Source organism: Rhinatrema bivittatum, chromosome 7 (genome assembly GCF_901001135.1).
Source record: "Rhinatrema bivittatum chromosome 7, aRhiBiv1.1, whole genome shotgun sequence".
Lineage (NCBI taxonomy): Eukaryota > Metazoa > Chordata > Amphibia > Gymnophiona > Rhinatrematidae > Rhinatrema > Rhinatrema bivittatum.
The window spans coordinates 180322869-180344691 of record NC_042621.1 but is presented as its reverse complement, the minus strand read 5'-3'; the positions used below and the strand labels follow the sequence as shown (position 1 = coordinate 180344691).

Genomic DNA, 21823 nt, shown 5'->3' with positions numbered 1-21823 from the left:
AAAGCTCAATGGAGCAACTGTAGAACAACTGAGTAAACACGATAGAAACTAACCGCTCTTGCATATACTTGGTACTTGAAAACACCAAAGCTTCCGGTGTATTTGCTCAGTATTCTTGCACAAAAATGATGTCTTGAAATCTGCAACCTGCAAGAAAATCAAGCTTCGAGAGGACAGAAAAAGACAACAGACAGGGAAGGGCGTCTGGACTGATCCGTGGTACTACAGGAACGAAAATTAACAGGTAAGAACTAATTTTCCTTTCCCTGTACGTACCCGGATCAGTCCAGACTGTGGGATGTACCAAAGCTTCCCTAAACCGGGTGGGACCGAGACAGTCCCGCTCGAAGCACTTGCTGCCCAAAAGAACCAAAGACCGGAGCTTGCACATCCAGATGGTAGTGTCGAGCAAAGGTACGCAGAGACATCCAAGTGGCGGCCCTGCAAATCTCCTGCGGAGAGACTGACTGACTCTCCGCCCAGGAAGTAGCTTGAGAGCACAGTGAATGAGCCTTCAGGCCCTCGGGAACCGCCCGACCTTGGCAAAGGTAGGCCGAGGAGATCGCTTCCTTCAGCCACCTTGCAATAGTGGTCTTAGAAGCCGGCTTACCCCGATTGGGCCCACTCCAGAGAACAAAGAAATGGTCAGAGACTCGAAAGTCATTGGTAACCTGGAGAGAGCGAAGTAAGACTCGTTTTGCATCTAGTTTACGGAGATCGCCCCCAGTCGTACCCGCAATCTCCTCTGGGGAAAACACAGGGAGTTCCACCGACTGGTTGACGTGGAAGGAAGAGACAACCTTGGGCAAGAAGGAAGGGACCGTCTTGAGGGATACTCCGGAATCAGAAAAACGCAAAAAAGGTTCCCAACAGGACAATGCCTGGATATGGGGATAGTTATCCACTTAGACACAGCACATACCAGAGCATCTACTTTGGAAAAATGCAAACGCTCTCTCACAGCCAGATCCAGGGGGTACAGGCTTTCCAATATCCAACCACCTTTAAAATTTACCTCTGGGGCATCCCATTCCAGATCAATCAATTCCTGGATGGCTTCCATGACTGGGAAAACAAAAAGAGGCTTTAAGTAAGGAAACCAAAATGGGATTGTTCCTCGGCTCTGACAAAGCATCCGAACCAGGAACATCCAGCTGTTTAAAGGTCTGGGAAATCAGGGCCAGCAGTACATCTCTATGAAAGAACCACAACATGGTTCAATACGGTTCCCGCCCTGGAGGAATTTCCCCATCTTCCAGGGAATCAGGATCAACCTCATCATCAGTGCCATCCAGATTCCTGTCGGAAACCACCATAGGGAGCAGAGTTGAGCCCTGGCACTTAAGCATAGGACTGGAAGAGGGAGGAGCCACCGGCTGAGGGTCCGACCAGACAGAAATGGGGAAAGCAGAGAACTGCATCTGAAGAAAGGCTTGTAAGCCTTGAAAAAATTCCACCCAAGAAAAAGCAGCTGGGTCCAGACTAAGTCCAGAAGGAATTGGAGCTGGTCCCACAGAACTGTCCTTACCAGCGGAGGAGCCAGTCAAGGGAGAACCAAAATCTAGCATCCCCCAAGTCAAGGCTGTGACCAATCATCAGAATTAGAAAAGCCAGGCTTAGCAAAATCCGAGGAAGACAACTCTCCCTGAGCGTCCGAGCAGCGCTGACACAGGTTAGAAGCCAGGTGAGGTTGAAAAACGCTAATATGACAGGCAACACAAATAGGAAGACATTTAAGCTTCTTGCTTACCAGTGCTATTTCTGCAGTAAATGTGCATCAGAACGGCTCGTGCTCAAAAATGAAATATGGCCAAAAATTAAGCACACAGAAGTGCAACAATGCGCATGCCCAACCTGTACATCAAATTAAGCATGTAAAAAAGTTTGTCCATGAAAAAGCGCACCCAAAAAACAAGCGCACAATGCGTCCTCAGAGCTGACACACTGCGCACACCAATGGCCTATAGAGGGCAGAACACAAAAGACCATGCAAAAACGGCCATGGCAGCCTACCATGTAGCGTGCCAAAAAAATAAAAAAGCCTAGGTGTGGGGCCTATCCCACTGGGGCCACTCAACCCACCAGGCTGCCCAGTTTCCCAACCCCAGTGGGACTGGGAATGCACGTTGGCACTGTGCGCTGAGAACGGAGAAAGTGCTGAAACCCTTCTAAACTGTCTCTGATTCAGGTAAAACTTTTTTTTTTAAACCTTACCTGAGCTCAGCGCTTACCGGCTGAGTACAAAGACAGTCTCCTGCTGCAGGGGGAGAGGGCATCTGCCATCACTGCCATGCTCGGCCTCCTGCATCCGTTGCCTTTCAGCTGAACTAGCAGCTAAGTCTACGCCGGGAAACCCAGCTACCGGACCAAAGCACACCTCTAAGGGATCATGGAAATCGCCACAGGAATTCTCAACTAGGGGAGGGACCTTTAGGTATCACCGCAGGAGAGCAGGGCTTTCTTTTCCTGGATTTACAATTTCAAATTTCTCCTTTCAAAAAGTTCAAATCAATCCTCATAGGGAGATGCTGGAATACTGGCAGGCTGGGGACACTGCAGGGTTATATATTCTATGATGTCAACTTGCTCCATCTTCATCTGCTGACAGGGGAGCATAAACTCACTGGTCTTGAGTCTATCTGTCTACACACTAGGAAATTACAAACTTCCTTTTCTAGATATAAGGATAATGGAAGAGTGTTCCATAGGTTAGAGACCAAATAGGAAAATCTCATTTTACTAGCTCATTCTAAAATGGATTCCCTTAGGAGATGGCAATATGAGTAGTTCTAATCGTGTAGTGTGCATCGCTCTTCCTGACTGATATGGAACAAGGAAATTTGTAAGATATAGGGGAATTCACCAGTGGAGCGCCTTTAAAATAAGAGTCAATTTTGAACTGAAAGTGACTTGAAATAGGAAACCAGTGAAGATTCTGTAAGAGAGGTGTAAGATGGTCGAATTTCATTTTACCGAATATAAATTTAGTAGCATAGTTTTGTACGATCTGAAGTTTATGAGTTAAGCTTGAAAGGCATGGCATAAAGATCTAAAGTAATCTAGGCAACTTAAAACAGACTAAGTTAAAGTTTTAAGATCATGTAAATCTAAGAAAGGCCTAAGCTGTCAAATCAATCACAGAAAGCAATAGGAGCATTGAACAATATTGGAAACGTGGGAAGGGAAATTAAGCACAGGATCCAATTTGACTCCCAGCGTGGTAACAATATCCTTAAGCTGGATGAGACAGCCAACCATCATGTGAGAAGGTAGAGTCTTAGGATCAATATCCCTAATAAACCACATGGCTTCCAACTTTTCCAGATTGACTTTCAGTTTAAAGGACTGAAGCCAACTGGCAATTTTGATTAGGCACTCAAATCTGTCTAGAGAGATCAAAGACTTCAGGCCTATACTGGAAATGATCTGGATGTCATCAGTAATAGAAAAAAAGAGCCAGGAATCTCCACCAATACTGATATCAAAAAGAGGAAACCCCAAAATAACCGACAGTTTAACTTATTCATCTTGCATTTTCTTTAATGTATCAGCAAGCATGACAGCGTGCCTTCTCATTCAATGGGCCGTCCGGACAGCTCCATCATTGGTAAATGTTTTTTGTTTTTCTTATGATGCATTAGAAATTCAAATGTGGCTAATTCATAGTGATCATGGATCAACAGCGGCCATGGTTTCGCATATAGCTTCTTCAGGAGCCACGTGATCACTTCAACACCCTGATCTTCCAAACTCTACCAGTGATTTATCTACAATTATCCTTAATGCAAGACTTCATTCGTCTCATAGATCACTGATGGTGTTGTTCATAGCTTGCTGCTCTAACCACTAGGCTACTGCTCCACTAGTTTCTTTCAGATGAGCATCTCTAACATTAACTAACCCATTTCTTGGGACTGGAGACTCTGACAGGGGTATATGGCATTAATAAACGTGATAAATAATTTGTTCCATTCATCTTGACTGATTTAAAAATAAAAATGTTAAAACAAGTATGTTGCAATGGGGATAGGCAGTGCAGTGCTTGCAAAAGAGAGCTGGCATGGTCCCAAGGCAAACCTTTCATGACCAAATGGAAAGCTGAATTTTGTAAGATATGCAAAATACAGGGACAGGAGGCGGGGAGACCTTTGTAAAGCCCACTGCAATAATCAATCATAGACAAAATGAACAACTGTACTGAGCACTGAGGAGAGGATCACCTTGCTGGTGGCTGAAAAGAATCAGTAAGTACTGCTTGAGGAACCTTTAAAGCTTAAAAGTATTGGGGAGAAATAAAACTATTGGGGTATATTATTTAGTGTGTGTGTGTGTGTCTGTATTGAATAACTAATCAGAAGGCACTCAAAAACCAGGAGTTTTGCGTATTTTGTATTAAATAAGTAATCAGAAAGGCAGGCAAAAAAACAGAACTTTGTGTGTTTGTATTTCCCACTCCTAGCTCATCCTTTAATTTATAGGCAGGTGACACTTTCACACCAAAAAAAAAAAAATCAGCATTTTAACTTAAATTCAGAAATTCCCCAGAGCTTATCAAGAGTTTAATCATTCCCTTTAAGGTCACTACCAGATATATAGTGAATACACAAATACATTTAAAGGACCCTAAGTGTATGCAGTCCTACTCCCTCAGCAACCTAAAACTTAAATTTAAGATGAAGGCAGCAGTCCAGCAGCAAGAGGGGGCCTCCCAGTCTTCTGCATCAAGTGTCGCATATAGGATTTTATACCCGCTGGTGAGAAATTGTATGTGTGCATCTGATATAAAGAGCTCCTGTCTCTCAGAGAATGAGTCCGATCTCTGGAGGTTAGAGTGGCAGACCTGGAGGAAATAAGGCAGACAGAGAGGTATATTGATGAGACCTGCAGGGTCATCATAGCCAAGTCCCAACTCCAGTCTGGCAGCCCTGTGCTGCCTTGGAGGAGGAAGGTCTCATAATCGGAGGGCATCAACATGGTGCAGAAAGAAATGATCCTGGAGCAAGGACCTGCTCTCCCAAGTGGTGCATTGTCCTCTCGCACCAAGGATATGTCTCCCAGGGCTACTGCACAGGAGGGAAGGGCAAGGTCTGCCATCATATTTGGTGATTCGATTTTTAGGAATGTAGACAGCTGGTGGGCCTGAGAATCGCCTAGTGACATGTCTACCTGATGTGAAGGTAGCAGACCTCACACGTCTCCTAGTTAGGATTTTAGAGAGTGTTGGGGAAGAGCCGGCTGTCATGGTACACGTGGGCACCAACGACATAGGAAAATGTGGGAGGGAGGTTCTGGAAGCCAAATTTAGGCTCTAAGGTAGAAAGCTAAAATCCAGAACCTCTGAAATACTCCCTGTTCCACACACAGGTCCCCAGAGGCAGGTAGAACTACGGAGTCTCAACGGGTGTATGAGACGATGGTGCAAGGAAGAGGGATTCAGTTTTGTAAGGAACTGGGGAATCTTTTGGGGAAGGGGGGATTCTTTTTCCGACTGTATGGACTCCACCTTAACCAGGGTGGAACCAGGCTCCTGGCGCTAACCTTTAAAAAGGAGATAGAGCAGCTTTTAAACTAGAACAAAGGGGAAAGCAGTCGCTCAGAAGCGAATAGTTCAGAGGGAGGTATCTTCGAAGGATACTAATGAAGCATTAAAGTTAGGGCATCCCAACAGAGAGATTCCAATAATAAGAAGAGTAGTTCAAGTGCCTATAATTAAAAACTCACCTGAGCTAAAAGATTCCAATTTATCCCTATCAACTGAAAAGCAGAATGTTAATACAAACAAAACACACACTTTGAAATGTTTGTATGCTAATGCCAGAAGTCTAAGAAGCAAGATGGGAGAATTAGAGTGTATAGCAGTGAATGACAGACTTAATTGGCATCTCAGAGACATGGTGGAAAGAGGATAACCAATGGGTGGTGCTATACCAGGGTACAAATTATATCACAATAACAGAGAGGAGCATTTTGGTGGCGGGGTGGCACTTTATATCCGGGATAGCATAGAGTCTAATAGGATAAAGATCCTGTAAGAGACTAAATGCACAATTTAATCTTTATGGGTAGAAATCCCTTCTGTGTTGGGGAAGAATATAGTGACAGGAGTATACTATTGTTCATCTGGCAAAGATGGTGAGACGAACAGTGAAATTCTAAGAGAAATTAGGGAAGCTAACCAAATAGGTAGTGCAGTAATAATGGGAGATTTCAATTACCCAAATATTGACTGGGTAAGTGAAACATCAGGGTATGCTAGAGAGATAAAGTTCCTGGATGGAATAAATGACAGTTTTATGGAGCAACTGGCTCAGGAACTGAGAGAGGTAGCAATTTTAGATCTAATTCTCAGTGGAGCGCAGGATTTGGTGAGAGGTAATGGTGATGGGGCTGCTTGGCAGTTGTGATCATATTATGAACAAATTGGAAAAAATGACTGGAAGGGGGACAGTAAGTAAATCCATGGCTGTAGCACTAAATTTTCAAAAGGGAAACTTTGATAAAATGAGAAAAATAGTTTAAAAAAAATTGAAAGGTGCAGCTGCAAAGGTAAAAAGTATACAACAGGCATGGACATTGTTAAAACATACCATCTTAGAAGCACAGTCCATATGTATTCCTCGCATTAAGAAAGGTGAAAGGAAGGTCAAATAATTGCCAGCACGGCTAAAAAGTGAGGCGAAAGGCTATTTTAGTGAAAGGATCTTCATTCAAAAATTGGAAGAAGGATCCATCAGAAGGAACAGGATTAAGCATAAGCACTGGCAAGTTAAATGTAAGACATTGATAAGATAGGCTAAGAGAGAATTTTAAAAGGAACTGGCCACAGATGCAAAAACCCACAATAAAAATTTTAAAATATATCCGAAGCAGAAAGCTTGCAAGGGAATTGGTTGGACTGTTAGATAATCGAGGGATTAAAGGGGCACTTAGGGAAGGTAAGGCCATCGCGGAAAGATTAAATGATTTTTTGCTTCAGTATTTAATGAAGAGGATGTTGGGGAAATACCCGTTCCAGAGACTGTTTTGAAGGGTGATGATTGAGATAAACTGAACCAAATCATGGTGAACCTGGAAGATGTGGTAGGTCAGATGGACAAACTGAACAGTAGTAGATCACTTGGACCGGATGGCATACATCCCAGGGTTCTGAAAACTAAAAAATGAAATTTCAGACCTAATTCAATTAATTTGAAACTTATCATTAAAATAATCTGTTGTACCTGAAAATTGGAAGATGGCCAATGTAACCCCGATATTTAAAAAGGGTTCCAGGGGTGATCCAGAAAACTATAGAATGGAGGGCCTGGCTTCAGTGCCTGGAAAAATCGTGGAAACTGTTATAAAGACTAAAATCACAAAACATTTAGACATGGTTTAATGGGACACAGCTAGCATGGATTTACCCAAGGGACGTCTTGCCTCACAAGTCTCCTACATTTTTTTGAAGGGGTGAATAAACACGTGGACAAAGGTGAACCGGTAGATGTGGTGTATTTGGATTTTCAGAAGGCGTTCGATAAAGTCCCACATGAGAGACTTCTAAGAAAACGAAAAAGTCATGGGATAGAAGGCGATGTCCTTTTGTGGATTGCAAGCTGGTTAAAAGACAGGAAACAGAGAGTAGGATTAAATGGTCTATTTTCACAGTGAAAAAAGGTAAGCAGTGGAGTGCCTCAGGGATCTGTACATGGACCAATGCTTTTTATGCAGATTAGTTAAATCTCAAGCAGATTGTGATACATTGCAGGAGGACCTTGTGAGACTGGAAGACTGAGCTTCCAAATGGCAGATGAAATTTAACATGGACAAGTGCCAAGTGATGCATATAGGGAAAAATAACTCTTGCTGTAGTTATACAATTTTAGGTTCCCTCTTAGGAATTGCCACCCAGGAAAGATCTAGGCATCATAGTGGATAATACATTGAAATTGTCGGCTCAGAGTGCTGTGGCTATCAAAACAACAAACAGAAAATTAGGAATTATTAAGAAGGGAATGGCAAATAAAACTATGGATGTCATAATGCGTCTGTTTTGCACCATGGTGAGACCGCATCTTGAATACTGTGTGCAATTCTGGTCGCCGCAACTCAAAAAAGATTAGTTGTACTGGAGAAAGTGCAGAGAAAGGTGACCAAAATAAGGGGCATGAAACGGCTGCCCTATGAGGTATGGCTAAGGAAGTTAGGGCTGTTCAGTTTGAAGAAGAGACCACTGAGGGGGATATGATAGAGGTCTACAAAATCATGAAAGGACTTCAAAAAGTTAATGTAAATTAGTTATTTACTCTCTCAGATAACAGAAAGACTAGGGGGCACTCTATGAAGTTAGCAAATAGCTCATTTGAAACAAATCAAAGAAAATTCTTTTTCACTTGGTGCATAGTTAAGCTCCGGAATTCATTGTCACATTCCAGTGGGAACACTGAGAGGAGAGGATCACCTTGCTGGTGGCTGAAAGGAATCAGTAAGTTTTTGCTTGGGACATTGTCTTTTTAAAAGTATTGGGGCAAAGTTAACTATTTGGGAATATTATTTAGTGGGTTTGTGTGTTTGTGCTTTTAATAGTCAGAAAGGCAGTGAATAAACAAGTTAGACTGTTTGTATTTTTAAATAGTCAATAAGGTAGCTAGTAAGCAGTAGGTAGTGTGTTTATTTTTAAAAGTCTGCAGAACTGAGTGTTCTGCAGACTTTTAAAGAACTGAGTGTTTGTATTTAATACAAACTGAGTGTTTGTATTAACAAAAAAAAAAAAAAAACCCACAAAAAACACAAAAAGTAGCCAGAAGCTAGAAATAAGCTAGGAGCAGTGTATACCTAAGTAAAAAGGTTGAATAGTTCAGCTCAGTTACTCACCTTGGAAAGGTGTTGAGGTAGTGTGATTGGGTTTGAATAGGTACCAACATTTGTTAATCAAGAGAGCAGTGAGTCACTCTGACTGACTAACTGAAGTTAGACTGTTTGTATTTCCCACCCCTCCCCCACCAACCCCTAGCTCATCCCTTAATTTATAGGCAGGTGCCACTTTCACCAAAAAAAAAAAACAACAAACCAACCAAAAAACAACATTATTGAGAATTCGATCAGACCCCGGTAGGCCACCACCAGACACATAGTGAATTCACTAATACATTTAAAGGATGTTAGACACATTCCTACTCCCATAGCAACCTAAAACTTAACTAGGAACTGATCAAAATTGAGATGAAGGAAGCAGTCCAGCAGCAAGAGGGGGGCTTCCCAGTCTTTTGCATAGAGTGTCACATGTATGATTTTTTACCCACCGGTGAGAATTTGTACATGTGCATGCGATGCAAAGAGCTCCTGGCTCTCAGAGAACAAGTCCGATCTCTGGAGGCTAGAGTGGCAGACCTGGAGGAGCTGAGGCAGACAGAGAGGTATATAGATGAGACCTTCAGGGACATAGTAGTCAAGTCCCAACTTCAGACTGGCAGCCCTGGTGCTGCCTTGGAGGAAGAAGGTCTCATGATGGGAGAGCATCAACCAGGTGCAGCAGGAAAGGATCCTGTAGCAAGGACCTGCTCTCCAGGTAATGCATTGTCCTTTCGCACTGAGGATATCTTCCCAAGGCCTACTGCCCAGGAGGGAAGGGTTAAGTCGGCCGTCATAGTTGGTGATTCGATTATTAGGAATGTAGATAGCTGGGTGGCTGGTGGGCGTGAGGATCGCTTGGTAACATGCGGACCTCACGCGTCACCTAGATAGGATTTTAGACAGTGCTGGGGAGGAGCCGGCTGTCGTGGTACATGTGGGCACCAACGACATAGGAAAATGTGGGAGGGAGGTTCTGGAAGCCAAATTTAGGCTGTTAGGTAGAAAGCTTAAATCCAGAACCTCGAAGGTAGCATTCTCTGACATGCTCCCTGTTCCATGCGCAGGTCACCAGAGGCAGGCAGAGCTCCGGAGTCTCAATGCGTGGATGAGACGATGGTGCAAGGAAAAGGGATTCAGTTTTGTTAGGAACTGGGGAACCTTTTGGGGAAGGGGGAGTCTCTTCCGAAGGGATGGACTCCACCTTAACCAGGGTGGAACCAGACTGCTGGCGCAAACATTTAAAAAGGAGATAGAGCAGCTTTTAAACTAGAACAAAGGGGAAAGCCGACAGTCGCTCAGCAGCGCATGGTTCGGAGAGAGGTATCTTCAAAGGATACTAATGATGCATTAGAATTAGGGCATCCCGACAGTGAGGTTCCAATAATTAGAAAAGTAGTCCAAGTGCCTGTAACTAAAAACTCACCTGAGCTAAAAAAATTCTAACTTATCCCTATCAATTAAAAAGCAGAATGAAAATATAAACAAAAAACAAACTTTGAAATGTTTGTATGCTAATGCCAGAAGTCTAAGAAGTAAGATGGGAGAATTAGAATGTATAGCAGTGAATGATGACATAGACTTAATTGGCATCTCAGAGACATGGTGGAAAGAGGTTAACCAATGGGACAGTGCTGTACCGGGGTACAAATTATATCGCAATGACAGAGAGGAGCACCTGGGAGGTGGTGTGGCGCTTTATGTCTGGGATGGCATAGAGTTCAACAGGATAAACATCCTGCATGAGACTAAATACAAAATTGAATCTTTATGGGTAGAAATCCCTTGTATGTCGGGGAAGACTATAGTGATAGGAGTATACTACCGTCCACCTGGTCAAGATGGTGAGACAGACAGTGAAATGCTAAGAGAAATTAGGGAAGCTAACCAAATTGGTAGTGCAGTAATAATGGGAGACTTCAATTACACCAATATTGACTGGGTAAATGTATCATCGGGACACGCTAGAGAGATAACGTTCCTGGATGGAATAAATGATAGCTTTATGGAGCAATTGGTTCAGGAACAGATGAGAGAGGGAGCAATTTTAGATCTAACTCTCAGTGGAGCACAGGACTTGGTGAGAGAGGTAATGGTGGTGGGGCCGCTTGGCAATAATGATCATAATATGATCAAATTTGATTTAATGACTGGAAGAGGAACAGTGTGCAAATCCACGGCTCTCGTGCTAAACTTTCAAAAGGGAAACTTTGATAAAATGAGAAAAATTGTTAGAAAAAAAACTGAAAGGAGCAGCTACAAAAGTAAAAAATGTCCAAGAGGCGTGGTCATTTTTAAAAAAATACCATTTAGAAGCACAGTCCAGATGTATTCCACACATTAAGAAAGGTGGAAAAAAGGCAAAACGATTACCGGCATGGTTAAAAGGGGAGGTGAGGGAGACTGGTACTTGCAGCCCCCCTGTTTCAGCCCGGAATAACCAGCAGAGATGCCCACGTGAGGGGAGGAGCCGGAGCACACGCAAAACCTGTGCAGCAGTGTCGAGATACTTGGGAGACCGGTACTTGCAGCCCCCCTGTTTCAGCCCGGAATAACCAGCAGAGAGGCCCACGTGAGGGGAGGAGACGGAGCGCACTCAAAACCTGTGCGGCAGCGGCCCCCCACCGCCGCCGGCGTGCCGCCAAAGCGGACTAAGCCGGCTTGGTCCGGCTTAGTCCGGAGCAGGCCGAGCAACCATCTTCTATCACTGAGCCATTGGCATTTGGACAGCACCGGTAAAACTTTCTATTTCTAAGCATTTCTTTTTTTTTTGTGTGTGTTTTACCAGTTGTTATGCCCACAAAAGAAAAGGGAAGGTGAGGGTGTTTCCCTCAGAACCCCTACCTCCCTTATTACAGCTAGAAATAGATCAATTTATGCAACAATTGGAATTTAAGGGTTCCAGTGAATCCATTGGAAGCCCCTTGGTAGAAGAACGAGAGGCTCCCCAGGATGAGGCTTCCCTTAGCCCTGTTTTGCGGCCTCCCCCTGGCCAACGTGCCACTGACGAAGGAGCAGCGGCGGCACTTACCGAAGTGGTTGGTCAGCCGCTTGCTTTACAGGGAGCTACCTCCGTGGCGGACTTGGAGCAAGAGAAGGCAGCTACAACAGCAGCAGTGTCTGCTAGGGAGTCTTCTCGACGAGAACAGCTTGAGGATGTAAGGCCAAAAACAACTAGACCTGAAACGGTAACATTGGGGACGCTATGGGACCTGGTTAGCGGGTTAAATGTGACTGTCAATAGACTGGAGGAAAAGATAGATACAGTGTCCTCGAATTTATCTCAGCAGTTTGTGGGAATACAACAGCAAGTAAATGAAATTGACACAAGAATTGATTCAGCAGAAGGGAATATTAAATCTATACAGGCAGTGAATATAGCTTTGTTAAAAGATCAGGCTTTATGTTCTAAGAGATTGGAAGCAATTGAAAATAACACTAGACAACTTAATGTAAGAGTTATGAATTTTCTCAGAATAGCTGGGGAAATTCCATATGTTTCTTTTAAGAGATTCCTAACAGAAGCTCTTTGTTTCACTGAAAACAATATGATATCAGTAAATTCTTGTTTTTTCTTAAAAAAAAGAACTTCTGGCTTAGCAGTCTCTGTTCCAACTAATCTAACCAGTTTTTTGGAAAATTCAGCGGTACAAGTGTTAGAGAGAGAAACGTTAATTGTCTCATTAATATCTATAGCTGATATAAGTACTCTAATGAGACTTTACTTTCAGAAATTTCCTATATTATACTTAGGACAAAATGTTAAGATTTTCCCGGATTTATCATTAACTACACGTCTTAAGCGACGGCAATTTCTTGAACTAAGGCAAAGAGTATTGTCATTAGGTTTCTCATTTATGTTAAAGTATCCTTGCCGTTGTGTGTTAAAAAGAGGAACGGAATCTTTTGTTTTTACGCAAGTGGAACATTTAAACCAGTTTGTTGAGTCACGTGTACCCGTAACTTCGTCACCGGTTGAACCTTGATATACAGGGATTAGAAATAAGCCAATTGTATGGTTGCTGATTACTTAATACAAATTTGCTTTAAAAATTCTTCTCTTGTTAAGCCAATTGGGCTCAGATTTTTTTTTCTTGTTTTCTTAACAATATAGCTAAATATTTTGTTATAAGTTCCTTTCCAACATATTAATGATTACCATCTAGGTTTTGTTAATCAATGAATATTTAGATTTATTTTGTTGGGAATTTATTATTGCAATACAATAATGTATTTGAATTATATGACTATGTAATATGAAAAATATATAAATAAATTTAAAAAATTAAAAAAAAAAAGGGGAGGTGAAAGGAGCTATTTTATCCAAAAGATCTTCATTTAAAAATTGGAAGAAGGATCCAACAGAAGAAAATAGGATAAAGCATAAACGTTGGCAAGTTACATGTAAGACATTGATAAGACAGGCTAAGACAGAATTTGAAAAGAAGTTGGCCATAGAGGCAAAAACTCACAGTAAAAACTTTTTAAAATATATCCGAAGCAGAAAGCCTGTGAGGGAGTCAGTTGGACCACTAGATGATCGAGGGGTTAAAGGGGCACTTAGAGAAGATAAGGCTATCGCAGAAAGATTAAATTATTTCTTTGCTTCGGTGTTTACTGAAGAGGATGTTGGGGAGGTACCCGTAATGGAGAAGGTTTTCATGGGCAATGATTCAGATGGACTGAATCAAATCACGGTGAACCTAGAAGATGTGATAGACCTGAATGACAAACTGAAGAGTAGTAAATCACCTGGACCTGATGGTATACACCCCAGAGTTCTGAAGGAACTAAAAAATGAAATTTCAGACCTATTAGTAAAAAATTGTAACCTATTATTAAAATCATCCATTGTACCTGAAGACTGGAGGATAGCAAATGTAGCCCCAATATTTAAAAAGGGCTCCAGGGGCGATCCGGGAAACTACAGACCGGTTAGCCTGACTTCAGTGCCAGGAAAAATAGTGGAAAATGTTCTAAACATCAAAATCACAGAACATATAGAAAGACATGGTTTAATGGAACAAAGTCAGCATGGCTTTACCCAAGGCAAGTCTTGCCTCACAAATCTGCTTCACTTTTTTTTGAAGGAGTTAATAAACATGGGGATAAAGGTGAGCTTGAGAGGACTATGACCTTTGTGCTTTAGGTGCTGATCCCTCAACTAGATGCTTTCACTTTTGCACTGGGGCAATTTGAGGAGAGTTTAAATATTCTTAAGCTTACAAACTCTCTCTACTTGATGGCCCTGGGAGACATATGGACACAGGCAGCACAATTAGGTAAATCATGAGATGACCCTTAGCAGCGTAGGCAGTAGGTAGGAAAGTCCAAGAAAGACATCTTAAAAGGGCATTTGGGACACCTCCTGAAACCTGGCTTCTTGTTAGCCAAGGCAAAAAATGACAAAGTCAAATCAAACTCATTCTTTAGAGTTTTAGAAAGATTTTCTAACAAGTGAAACAAAAAAAAGGAAAAATGAACAAGAAAAGAACTAGAGAAAGAAATTAAGAAAAACAGCTATGAAATGCTGGTGACAGCAAAAATCACATTCCTTTGGGCAGAAGAAAGAAAACTGAGGAGACTCACATGGCAGCAACTGCACAGGAACTATTGCACATGCTCAGAGAGACTTTCTTGGTCTTTCTGAGTTCTGAAAGAGTATCTTTTGCCTGGGCGCGGTTGGATGTTGTCATCCACTTATGTGGCTGAATATGTCCTGCTTGTCCACAGAGAAAAAAATCTTCTGCTGTATTATAATCACTGGCTTTGCTAAATGTCCTTAGCAAAATAAAAGGAAATTTGGAGTTAAACTGAATGAAGTCTCCTGACTGGCTTATACTGTCAACAAAATATCAACACAATAAACTTAAAAGTCAGGCATATTAAAACCTTCATTTATTTATTTATTTGCTTTTTTATATGCCGACACATTCATTGGGGTATCATCTGCTGGTGTACAAGTTACACATGTCTATAAAAGTTATTTAAACTTTATTTTTTAGATCCCTACTTATAGGCATAGCAGGTGTTCAAGAACCAGATTGTAAGCTCCACAGAGAAGGGACTGTCTGTTATAGGTATCTATACAGCCCTGCGCACATCTAGTAATGCTACAGAATTGATTAGTAGTCGTTTGCTTTTTTTCTTGGTAGCTCTATAACTTCCTATTAGGCCTATACAACCCGAGTACTCCCTGATAATCCAAGTTAAAAAAGGACAACCACAAGCATAGCAGCAGCAACTTAGTGGAAGGGGTGGGGGCAGTAACAATTGAGAGCAGTAGCCCAGCAGAAGATCAGAATGGTCAAGCAAGAGTAAAGGCAACAGGCATTGGCCTCTTTCGAGGGATATTGGGGTGTGGGAGGTGGGAGGTGGAAATCATACCCTGTGGCAGAAAAGTCTAGTGGAGGTGGGGTTCCTAAGGGAAGAAAGGATGTGGAAGGAAGAGACTCCTGTGGTTAGTTGGGGAGAAAGTGTGAGGCAGCCCGGCAGTGTGGGAGGCTCACGCATGTGCTGTGTTGGTCATCATAGGAGCAGTCGTACTTATATGGCTGGAGAGAGAGGCAAATTCTGCAGCAGAAGACTAATTCTAAGTTGCTGTGGTATCACAGGAAACTAGGGCCCTAACTATGAAGATGATCTATTTTACTAGTAATATGCATCTTATTCAGCATAACTTCTGAACTTATTCCCTTCCTTCCCCAAACTACCTTACTGTTTCTAAAAGTGAACAATTAGGATAAACATGTTCCCAAAAACAGTCATCCTCCACATGTCCCTTCAGGCTTACCATCAAACTGTTATTTTGCTCCTGTTTAGCCTCTTGAATTAAAGTGCTGAAGCGGCTCAAATGGTTATGATTCTCCTCAATCACGTGTGTAAACTTTTCTCTACAAATAAAAAAATAAAACTACTAAAAATAGTATTTTATACAAAGAAAATTCTTAATTTACCATATTCCACTGTCTGTGGTATTGGAGAGACTTCAGACATAAAAGGTCTTTGGTACAGTGAAACATAAAAAAATCACTGAATCAAATGCAGATAAGGTGCTTGTGAAATGTTCAATGGGTACTGGTTTCAACATCCTTTACTTGTGACTTAGTGATCTTTGATTTTTCCATAAACTAAAAAAAAAAAAAGTATGCTTCTGTCTGTATCTGGTCTGCCACTGGTGGCCCATGGGTCACCTTCTTGCCCATTGATAATTGTTTTCTGACACAGTGGCTTTTCAGTTAGACACAGAATAGAAGAAGTAGTTTGCAAACTAGGACCAAATGTATCTAATAATTAATTCAGTTTAAACAGTCATGTTATATACTTACAAAAGGAGCGAGAACTACTAGTCTAAAATCCAGGACTCCCTTTAGCACTTACCCATCCTTTGGCAACATCATAGAGGAAAGTGAATGGGGCACATTGCATGGTGAATTTTGTGGGGGCCATGCTGGAGTCTGAGGAGTTTCAAGACTCGAGTTTGCAGAAGGTCGCGTAGAACTCTGCGTCTAGAAAGAAAACAAGAAAGTACATCAGGCAAAACCAAAAATAATTTACTATCCTGCATATTCATTGATCAAATTCATTTGTACCAAATATATTTCCTGGGAATTGGCTTCCTGATTGGGAAAAACCAAGAAACTAGCATTCCATGCTCAGGAAAATTTTAAACATGAAGTCGACTTTTAGAATTATTGTGTTTGAACGTCAGACACACAAAAGGTGGCAGTAATCCATGTATGGCAAGTTTTTCATCTTGCATCTGTTATGCTTTGATGGTTTATGCTACTGAAGAATCACATTTATTTTTAAACTCTTACTGTACTTTATCTTCTCTCTATTCTCTCCTGCAGCAGAACACACCCTCTCACAAGGCAGTTACAACAGAAAGTTAACTGAAGGGCCAGGTCAGACAGTTCCTAGCTTAAAGGCAGCATAAGAGGCAGGAGTTTACTTGCCCTCCTTTGTGGCCCCAAAGCATCCTTTCTAAAACTCAGCCAAACCCCCATCAGACAAAAAACAAAACCTGCCAGGACACAAGAGCTGGTCAATGACAAAAAAAAAAAAAAGAAAAAAATTATAAATTCAAAACACTTACACAGGCAATTTTCAGCAAGTGCCAGATTTCCCTTTGCCTCTTGCCTTGCATTTGCATTAGCGAGTTGTCTGCTTCCTTGATGTCGTTTAGAACCACTTCAATCTTGGGGAGTAGCTCAATGACCTTCTGTTTACAACCCAACATTTTGCTGAAAACAAGAATCCACAATTATTCTTATTCTGACAAAATAGCCTAATCTGATTAGACCAGTTGTGAATGAAGCAATAAAGTAGATTTTAGTCTACACTACAATGAAGGCTCCAATGATATTGTTATGCCTTTTCATTTCTCATCCAAGTCTTGAAAATATTAAACAGATATAAAACTGAACTTAAAGGCAACAGCTGCACCTCTTGCACCAGCTTTTCTACCGTAAACTAAAAGAATGGTTCTGGTTACCTAAGATGACCAAAGAGCTCCTTAAGAACTCGATCCTGGCTCTGAACTGTTTGCACGATGATCTTCACCATCTCTGTGCTGTCACTGTAAGTGTGATCTAGAATAGAACAGCCATTATTTATATAGTACAACAGTAAGAAAAGATTTTCCTAAAGACCTTAGGGTGAGCCCAACAGAAACCAAAAGCAATAAATAGATCAGAAGCCTAAATTGACATTGTACTAGGAACACTACAGAAGATTAGCAGCCACTGCGCTATGGAGATTGCTTTCTGCCAAAAGAGAAGAAATTTGGCCTTACTTATTAATTCTTTTCCTTAAGTCCAGCCAAACTAGTCCAGATGTATATGAGTTATGACCACCAACCAGCAAACGGAGACAGAAAACAAACTCGCTGATATCACCTACATAGGCTCCATTGCTAACCTCACCTTCCAGTACAACCTGTAACAAGCTAAACACACTGACAAACTGTCTTCCCACTCCCCTAATACCAGGCAGCTTCCAAGGAGAATAGAAAGAACAAAACAATTTATAGCATCAAACTTACCACTCTTCCTTCTAAGAAAAGGTAAACCAGAGCACTGTATCCTAGCATACTTGCTGAAATGTGAAATGCTGAAATATTTTTGGCAGAACACGGAGGGTCCTGGATTAGTCTGGCTGGATTCAAGGATAGAAGTTAGGAAGTAGGACCAAATTTCTCCTCTCTCTTCATCCAGCAAGACCAGTCCAAACGTATAAGATGCACCCAAGCTAGTCTTGAAATGGATAGGAAAATTCAAACCCACGCTCAAGACTTCCAACCCAGAGGATGTCTCCTCCTTAGCTCTCACATCCAAACAATAATGCTTCGCAAAGGAATATAACAAAGACCATGTTTGCTGCATTACAAATTTCTGAAAGAGAAACCAATTGAAGCTCCACCGAAGAAGCTGCTTGAACTCTAGATACCTTATAATCTTTCAGCTGTGCTACTGCCTCTTTAATTTTGTCCCCGAAGAGGTTCTCCCCTGTACAGGGAAGGTCCGCTAGAAGGTCCTGTACTTCGGGTCAGAGGTCGGAAGCACAAAGCCAGGCCATGTGATGAGCCCTGATGCCGGCTGCCACAACCCCCGCTGCGGTTTCAAATACTTCATACACAGAGCGGACTTCGTGTCTGTCACACTCCAGGCCTTGTTGAACTACCTTCTGGAAATCGTCCTGAAATTGTTGTGGGAGGTATCCACCACATCCTGGACTTGTTTCCAGAGGTTTCTGAAATATTGGCCCATATAAAGTTAGTAGCAGGCTATCTTGGCCGTTAACATTGAGTCCTGGAATACCCACCATCTGAGAGTGTCCAGAGCTCTGTGCTCACAATCCAGGGGAGCCGAAGCGTGAGTATATAGCCTCTTTGCTTTCTTCAAGGCTGATTCCACCACTACCGATTGGTGTGGAATTTAACGGCATTCAAACCTGTGGTGGGCTGGATCAGATAGACTGTGTCTGTCTTCCGGTTCACTGGCAGGATGGAGATGGGATATTCCTAGAACCGGATAATTAGCTCCTTAAAGACAGTGTACTGGCACAGCCACCACTTCTTTAGGAGCATCAATAAACTGTAGGATCTCTAACATTTTATTCCTAGAATCCTGTTCTGTTAAGAACTGAAAAGGTACTGACTTCACCATGGCCTTTATAAATCCAGCAAAGGTCAGATCCTCTGGCAGGGACTTACGCCTCTCCTCTGGCAGAGAGGTTTGGAGGGCAAATCCGCAGACTCTTCTGTGGAGGAAATTTATGTCTCTATCTCCCAAGGATCGTAGTGGACATCCTGCTTAGAATGTCCAGAGACACTTGAGGTGGAGCCCCCACCAGGGTCTTAAGCTGAGAACACGAAGGCCTTGGGAGCATTGGTGGCCTCAAAGGCATCGGGAGCACTGGGGGAACTGGTGGCTCTGACAGCATCAGGCTCAAAGGCCCCAGGAGGGCTAGTGCCAGCCGGTGTGCCATGCGCGGTCTAGATGCTGTCGACCCTATTGGACCTTGCTCATCCGAGGAATCACTCACCAGGATTGGCACCGGTGAAGGCAGCGGCGATGCATCCTTCGGTAGCAAAGGAACTCGGAGCATCAGGGCTGGCTGTGTCGGTAAGACACTAAGCAGCAGATCCAGCTGCTTCAACAGAAGCGCAAGCACCAATTGAGTCAGCTCCTGCGGCGGTCCTGGTGGAACTGGAGGCTTGATGCCCTGCAGGGCCCGGCCAACCTGCAGCCGCACATGTCTCTCCAACTCCTCCTCAAAGGCTGCCAAAGGACAGGATGGCTTGAGGAGGAGGCAGTGAAATCAGATCATCCCAGGAACTGGGGGGGGGAGGGGGACCACGACCAAACCCTTCACCAGTATCTGTGGGGATTGTCGAGGTTCCTCGGGTTGCTCAACACGGGACCACTTCGGGGGAGGCACAGATAATGTCAGTGTCTTCCTATGGTTAGACGTCTTCAACAAAGACCGGTGATGGTGATTAACCCAGTTCCTTCCCCGGGGCTGAAGAAGATGGAGAGGATCCTGATCTGGAATGCAAGGATATTAATCTCAGCCAGTACTCTGCCCCTATTTCTGGACTGGGTGGAAGCGGAGGGGACACTGAGGGAGTTTTGATAGAGATCTCCTTACCCTGCGGTGTCAAAAGTCCTGTACGCCGATGTCAATGCTCCGATTTCTTGGTACCAAATATTTTCTCCATTTTATCCATGCATGCCCGACGACCTTTGGGGGTCATTTAGGCACAAAGGTCACAGCCATGGACATCATGCAATGCCCCCCAGGCACAGGAGACAGACTTCATGGGGGTCTGTGATGGACATGGTCCGGTGGCACTGGGGCAATGGCGGAAGCTGGATGATGCCATGGGGAAAAGAACACGGTGCACGGTCAATGCCTGGCGACCACCAGGATGCAACACTGTTGGTAATCAACCGCAAACTACCAGGGAAACTCTCAGATACCAAGAGGAAAAAACACCTGGAAAAAAATGCAGAGGGACCCGATGGGACTCGGGGGAAAAAGAGAGAAGTTGTTTTCCACAGCAAAAAAGTGTGAGCTCCACAGCTGCAAGGTTTCAGCTTCATTGAAAAAGAGAGACTAAAGAGGGACCCCGCGTGGACGGTGGCATGCCAGGTTCCATCCGATGATGTCATCCATGTGTGAGGACTACCATCTTGCTGGTCTTTAGAGAAGATGGGGAAATAGGCTGGGGGAAGGAATGAGACATAGCAGGGGCTTGGAGAGTTAGGGAGAGAAGAGATGGATGAGAAATGGGAGGATAGGAGGATAGGAGGTGGAAAACTTATGCAAGAAGTGGAAAGAGGAAGACTGATGACTGGAGGGTGAGAGGAGGAGGAGTGAAATTTGAGTGGATAGACAGGCACATAAAGGGAAAGAGGAAAGTTGAAAAGGAAAGGTCAATGACAGCGACGATGTAGGAGAGAAAGTGAAGATAAGCAGGAGAGAGAAGAAATGGGCAAAAAACCTGGAAAAAGAGTTATAAGAATACAGAGGAAAACAGAAAAGAGGCTGGGAGCAACATGATTAGAAAAATAAAACATCCAAAGATAGGGGGAAAAATTATTTTCAATTTAATGACTGAAATGTGTCCGCTTTGGAAATATGCATCTCTGTGTATTTCACTCAGTAAAAGAGGAAATATATTTCTGTTTCTATTTCTCCAATGTTACAATATGTGCAGAGTTTGGCTTCTTGGCTTCCTGATCAATACTTGTCTGCATATTTCCAATTCTATTTCTTATTCTGTATATGGTGAGGATCTATCCGTATTATATAGGTGTGATAGAGGTGAAGTATTTTGCTAGGGCCCAATATTGAAAGTACGTTTAGCACTAGATACCTGGCTAAGTGGTAGCCATTGAATATCCAGCAGCTTCCACTTAACCAGATGAGGGCAGCGCTACATATCCAGTTATCTTAACTGGACAAATGCCTATATTCAGCCTTATCCAGTTAAGTTAACCGAATAAGTTAGACCTGCTCAATAGCAGGTCTAAAGTTATCCAGATATAACTTATCCGGATAACTAGAACTTAACCGGTTATATTCAGCAGCATAATTTTTTATTTATTTATTTTTCTATACCGATATTCGATTCGAAATACCACACCAGTTTAAAGGTCTGTTACTATACTTGCAGTGCTGCCTTTTCATAGGCAGGGTTGTTGCTGTATGAATCCTAGGTGTTAGTGCTGTTATGGTATGGCAGGTTGGTTACAAAAGTTTTGAGTACGTTAGGGTTTTATGGTGCATGACAATGTGCATGCTAGAATCTAATTAGTTTAATATAAGCAAAATCCCTTCCATTTAACAAGGTAGAGATTATTAATCATCTTGGTAGAGGTTAAGGATCACATCCATACAAATTTAAGGTTACACATGTGCTACAAGTTAGAGACTCTGAGTAACTGGTTATGGATAAAAAGCTTAATAAATTTGGACCTGTGTG

At 42.6% G+C, this 21823-nt stretch overlaps 1 protein-coding gene across 2 annotated transcripts in view; it reads right to left on the bottom strand.

Moving 5' to 3' along the window:
- The window catches only part of CHUK (component of inhibitor of nuclear factor kappa B kinase complex), a 154233-nt gene that overhangs the window by 9917 nt on the left and 122493 nt on the right, over positions 1–21823 (bottom strand). For both annotated transcript variants that reach the window (XM_029609573.1, XM_029609572.1), the window contains exons 17-20: positions 17327–17423; positions 16928–17075; positions 16210–16337; positions 15623–15722 (exon numbers count right to left, since the gene is read on the bottom strand). In XM_029609573.1, coding sequence (XP_029465433.1) covers positions 15623–15722; positions 16210–16337; positions 16928–17075; positions 17327–17423 — 473 coding nt within the window. The remainder of the gene's footprint in view (positions 1–15622; positions 15723–16209; positions 16338–16927; positions 17076–17326; positions 17424–21823) is intronic.